The sequence below is a fragment of the Ricinus communis genome, chromosome 5, assembly GCF_019578655.1.
Source record: "Ricinus communis isolate WT05 ecotype wild-type chromosome 5, ASM1957865v1, whole genome shotgun sequence".
NCBI lineage: Eukaryota > Viridiplantae > Streptophyta > Magnoliopsida > Malpighiales > Euphorbiaceae > Ricinus > Ricinus communis.
This window is the reverse complement of record NC_063260.1, coordinates 17,444,947-17,450,279: the sequence shown is the minus strand read 5'-3', so window position 1 is coordinate 17,450,279 and position 5,333 is coordinate 17,444,947. Positions and strand designations below refer to the sequence as shown.

The 5,333-nt window shown below is 31.3% G+C and overlaps 1 protein-coding gene and 1 non-coding gene across 3 annotated transcripts; both read right to left on the bottom strand.

Moving 5' to 3' along the window:
• Positions 1 to 1,560: 1,560 nt before the first annotated feature.
• LOC8272344 (ribulose bisphosphate carboxylase small subunit, chloroplastic) lies at positions 1,561 to 2,586 on the bottom strand. 2 transcript variants are annotated; one of them, XM_002521186.4, is made up of 3 exons: positions 2,290 to 2,546; positions 2,052 to 2,186; positions 1,561 to 1,948 (listed from the first exon to the last, which is right to left on the bottom strand). In XM_002521186.4, exons 1-3 carry the CDS (start codon positions 2,470 to 2,472, stop codon positions 1,712 to 1,714), a joined length of 555 nt encoding a protein of 184 aa, XP_002521232.2. In that variant the 5' UTR covers positions 2,473 to 2,546; the 3' UTR covers positions 1,561 to 1,711. The 2 variants fall into 2 exon arrangements, with proteins under 2 accessions (XP_002521232.2, XP_015576041.2); XM_015720555.3 differs by having other exon boundaries at positions 1,837 to 1,948; positions 2,059 to 2,186; positions 2,290 to 2,586.
• A 601-nt stretch (positions 2,587 to 3,187) lies between these two features.
• TRNAS-GCU lies at positions 3,188 to 3,269 on the bottom strand. The gene has a single exon. It is a non-coding gene; the product is annotated as a tRNA-Ser (tRNA).
• Positions 3,270 to 5,333: the final 2,064 nt, after the last annotated feature.

The window sequence follows — 5,333 nt, the reverse complement described above, 5'->3', positions numbered from 1 at the left end:
ACTTATTTGCTGATTTTTTATTTTTCACTTTAATAATTTATGGCTTAGCTCAGATGTACTGGGTGAATCTACTAATCAAGAATAATCTTCAATCATTTTTTACTGAATTTCTCTTGAATTATTGAATAAAATATGGTATTATAAAAAAGATTTTTCCAATTTAATTAGGCTGACATGGCAAATAAAATATTATTTGAGTTTCGTACATTTTAAACATTAATGCAGTATATGTCACCTTATATAAAATATATTAATTAATTTTGGTTGGTTTAGTAAATTGATTAAAATTACTAAAATATCTACATTTTTAAATAAATTTGTAAATGTTATAAAAACTGAACTGGATAATCAAAATTCTGTAAAATTTAGATTTTTAATACGAATACGCCAAATTCAATTGAACATTAGAACAGGGCAGAAAAATTTTAGTTACCGACATGCTACTCGACAATTTTTTTTGTGGGTTTGCTAATGTAAGATGAAAGGAAAGGTCATTTCATCTTCACCAATATGCATACATCATCTTTATGGTGATAGATGGAATGATGTTGACAATTTTTCTTTTAACTGCAGAAAGAAAACAAGAGTTCTTGTCTTGCATTTATCCCACTTATGCCATATCCACAAATATACCTATAAATGTCTGAACCATTCATAATATATATATACACATAGAACATGGAAATGTTGTCCACACAACTAAGGGCTGGCTGAATTAATTAGCATGTTAATGTATAATAACACCATTTTCAAGTGTGTCCCCCTCAGCTTGACATATACTTGTAGTATTAATGCTTAATCATTGATGGCTTAATTAGCACGTTGAAAGATAATCATAATAATTGGTTTTTTTTTTTCTTCCTTGTTGTACTGTTTTAATAAAATCTCCCTGCACTTCCTCCTAAATAATGAAACAAAATGAATTATATATTTTTCCGTTTGAAAAAAATATATATATTGTATGCTCAACTTCCAATTTATTAATTAGTAAAAGGCTGAAATTGATGAATTCTCTATTAGTGCTTTGAATGACTTGTCCATAAAAGAGTTGGATTACATTTATGGGTATGTTATGGCAGAGTTGTTAACAAGTAGAATAATGTTGTAAATAATGCAACATCTATTTTCTGTAGAAAAATAAAAAGTATCCCATCATCTTATTCATGGTCATTCTTGAACTTGAATTGCTGCTTTGTTAGACAATCAAATATCTCAGTGTATCATATTGTATTTGTATAAATCACATCTTCTCTCTTTCTTTTTCGTTTTCTTTTTCTTTTCCTTTTCTGGATCAAGAACAAAAGTGAACAACATCATACAATTATTGAGCTGTTAACTAGTGCAATGGCACGAGTATTGTTAATGTAGCAGGCAATATTATACAAGAAAATTACCCCATAATTAATAGTAAAAGAAATTGAAAGTGGTTGGCTACAATGGCCAAAAAAATTCAAAAGACTGAACAAAACAATCATTTTAGCCACGGACAAAGGTCACCTCTTTTCGGGTGTGACAGTAATTTTAGAAAAAGAAAATGAATGCTGACTAAAGAAAAGCCAATATATAAATAGCGATCGGTGCCCTTTATTCAGAAGTTCTCAACCAGTTACATTCAACATCCGGGGAACAAGAAACAAAAAGAAGGGAAATATCTCAAAAGCAGAAGAAAAGAAAAAAAGAAAATTATAAGTACAGTTTGAACAAAATGAACCTAAGAATTAAAGGTTGTTGGTTTGTAGGCAATGAAACTGATGCATTGCACTTGACGACGGTTGTCGAATCCAATAATTCGGATAAATGAGTTAGGATAAGCTTTCTTTGCCTCATCAAGTTCCTTCAACACCTGAGTGGAGTCAGAGCATCCAAACATGGGCAGCTTCCACATGGTCCAGTAGCGACCATCGTAGTACCCGGGTGACCTGTGGTTCTCACGGTAGACAAAGCCGTGCTGCACATTTGCAGAAACACTTGGTTAATTGAGTAATTATTGTATGATTATAATTGAATTGAGTAATATATTTATATATGTTTAGTAAGAGCTTGATACTAACTTCCAACTCGAACTCCAAACAAGGGATCCATCCCTTGCGAAGAAGGTAATCTACTTCCTTAGCCAATTGTTCATCAGTTAGATCTGGCAGGTAAGAAAGAGTCTCGAACTTCTTCTTTCCAAGTGGAGGCCAGACCTGTAATCAAACAGAATTAAATTGATTTTTTAAGAAATTAAAACTACCCGGTAGATAATTTTTTCCGTCAACCCTCATTTTCGTTTGGTAATTAATTGAGTACCTGCATGCATTGCACTCTTCCACCATTGCTTGCAATGGAAGTAATGTCATTGTTTGCCTTTCTTGTGACCGGGAAAGATGCAGCAGACTTGAGGCCAGTGAATGGTGCAACCATGGTGGCTTGCGCAGGGCTGCTCCTGCTAACGCTGGCGACACTGGCGGATGAAATCATAGAAGAAGCCATTTCTTTATACTTCTTGATGATTCCCTTTTCTCTTGTTTGCTCAAGTTCAAGATACTCTCTATTGAGATTGTGCTAGTTTCACAACCTATATATAGTGGTATAAGTAACATGTCTCAAATCCTACGGGCACAAGCTCCTCTAGATGATGTTAAAGAAATCTGGACGGTTAAATAGATTAGGTGATGACATTGCGCTACAATGACCATATGAAAATTGAAAAATTTTGAATGTTAGGCTTATCGTCAGTCACCACTATGTTTGTGCCACGTGGAAGGGGTTGCTTGATCTTATCTCTTCCAGGGAGAGGAATGTGATTGTGTGATGATGGTCAGGTTTAGGGCTTTACTGGCTCAGTCTTTTCTTTGCATTCTCTCTTTCAAATGTACGTATTCTTTTTCTGTGAATTCATGGCTACCACATCTTTGTCCAGACGTAATTCATACTTTATTATATCAAAATAATCTCATGCAGTTCCCTTTAATAAAAAGAAAGAAAGAAGCAATCTCATTTAGTAGTAAATAATATGATACTCACTGTTAACAATATTGGTTAAAAGGCTGTTACCAAGAAGGAAAAACTCAAACATTAATTTCTACCTAATGGTCCAACTGCATGCTAGACAATTGTATTCTGGTGGGCGTTGGCTAGCTGCTTTCTAAAGTGGTAGAAGTGGACATATTAAAGGCAGAGAGAAAAAAAAAATGAAAAAATAATGCATCGCCTGTGACATTCGAACTCACGCGGGGAAACCCCATTTACTTAGCAGGCAAGCGCCTTAACCACTCGGCCAAAGCGACGATTTTGTGATGTTAAATTTAGTCGGATATTCTGATAAATTAATTTCAGTTGTATTATATTGCGTTCAATAAGACTGCGAGTCTAATTTAACTTTTATTATTTTATTAGGTTATTTTTATATATTAATCGAGTCGAGCGAATCAAATTTAAATTAAAAAATTAAAGACAAATATAAAAAATATTCATGTTTTTTTTTTTTTCAAAACATATCAAAAGTACAATTTTTTGAATCTTTTTAATTTTTATTATTTTTAATAAAACAACTCTAAAAAACTAAAAGAACAACCGCAAAATAAATGAATAAATAATAAAAGAAACTAAAAAACAACTATTCTGTGAATTTGAAAAAAAGAGTTAGAAAAATAATATTTTTGAAAACAAAAAATTTACATAATAAAAATAATATTTTTTTTTATTGATTTTATGATGTCTTTGGAAAATTTCCAAAAACTAAAGTTCAATCGAGTTTAAGATTTTATTAGTTTATGATTTTATTATTGTTAAAGAGTAATCATGTTGCATTATCAAGTTTAAACTTTATCAAGTATATAATTAGTTTAAGTTGAAATTTAAGTTGAGTTTCGAGATTTTGAATCAAATCCAGTTCCAATCTGGCAGTATTTTGACTTTGTTTGACTTGATTGATGCTAAGGCTTTTATAAGAGGACGGGACTAGATTCATATGGATCATTTTTTTTTATCGTTCCATAATTTCTTTAAAATTTCAAGATTTTATTAATAATAATTAATATTAAAATAATTTTAAAATATTTATTAATTAATTATATATAAATTCAATACTAAAAATATTATTGATTTGCTATTTTTAGACTCATTGTACAATCAAAAATTCACTTATTAATTAACACAATATTAGAAAAATAAAATATTATTTTATAGAACTAAAGATATTATTTAATTTATAAAAAAGACTTATTAGTTAATATATTTTAATTATATAATATGCTACTTTCTGAAATTATAATCATTATTTAATTAAAAAAATTATTAATTAATAAATTAATAAAAATGTATATAATTACATATCAATTTGAATCTCGTTTGTTATAAATAAGTACATATATAAAAGGAAAAACTGAAATGTCAAAATAGTAAAATATATCAAAAGAAAATTATGACTTAGAGATTTTTTTAACACAAATAGAAGACATTAGAGTAAGGAAGAAATACTTTTGAACTAAGTTATGAGCCAAAGCATAATAATCACATGGATAAAAGAGAAAGATGTCTGATGAAAACTATTAGCCAAGTCGAAGATATTCGCAAATATCGCTGAAGCCGAAGAGGGAATTGAAGATTGATGTAAAGCAGCTTGTATCACTACTAATGTAAAAGGATGATATATACTAATATATCGGTTAAAATGAGACATGAGAATATGGCATGTGTGGTTGCGAGCTATAAAAGCCACACTTCCTTGAGCTTGAGATGATCTACTAGCAGCATCACTGTTGATCTTAATGCTTCCTAGAGGGGGAAGGGACTGTGAAAGTTGTATCCTAGGAGGAGTTAGTTTGTCTATAAGGGAAGAGGACACTGCTGCCAGGAATTCAACTTTTTCTTTCTCTGCCAAGTTTACCGCCTCCAAAATAGAGACAACCTTATTGTTAAAGATGTAGTAATTTCTTGCTTTCCGTATCCTCCAAAGAATAAATACCGTTGACTCCAAAGAGTGAGACAATATATGTAAAGAAAGGATATCTTGGCCCAATTTGTCCCAACAATAGGTGAAATCCATAAATAAAAGGCATGATAACATCAACCCCAAAAATGAGGACCTCCAAACTTGTTGGGCAAAGTGGCAATGAAACAACAAATGCATTGGACTTTCGATCATACCACATTGCATGTATAAACCACGATGGCCGAGCCTAGGGAGAAGGACCAATTCAACTGATAGTGCTTTAACAAGAGTTTTCCATAAGAAAACTTTGAGCTTATTTGGCATCTTCATTTTCCAAAGATGCTTCCAGCGTGGATGTAAGGAGGGAGAATATGATGTCGAAAGAGAGGAGTTCTCAGAGGCTTGAAGCGAAAAGGAG

Bases quoted from the DNA above. Each gene is read 5' to 3' on its own strand.
- LOC8272344 (XM_002521186.4), bottom strand. From the start codon at position 2,472: ATGGCTTCTTCTATGATTTCATCCGCCAGTGTCGCCAGCGTTAGCAGG. The intron at 2,187-2,289 runs GTACTCAATTAA...GTTTGATTACAG, and splicing joins GAAGAGTGCAATGCATGCAG to GTCTGGCCTCCACTTGGAAA. The intron at 1,949-2,051 runs GTTAGTATCAAG...GCAAATGTGCAG, and splicing joins GTTTGGAGTTCGAGTTGGAA to CACGGCTTTGTCTACCGTGA.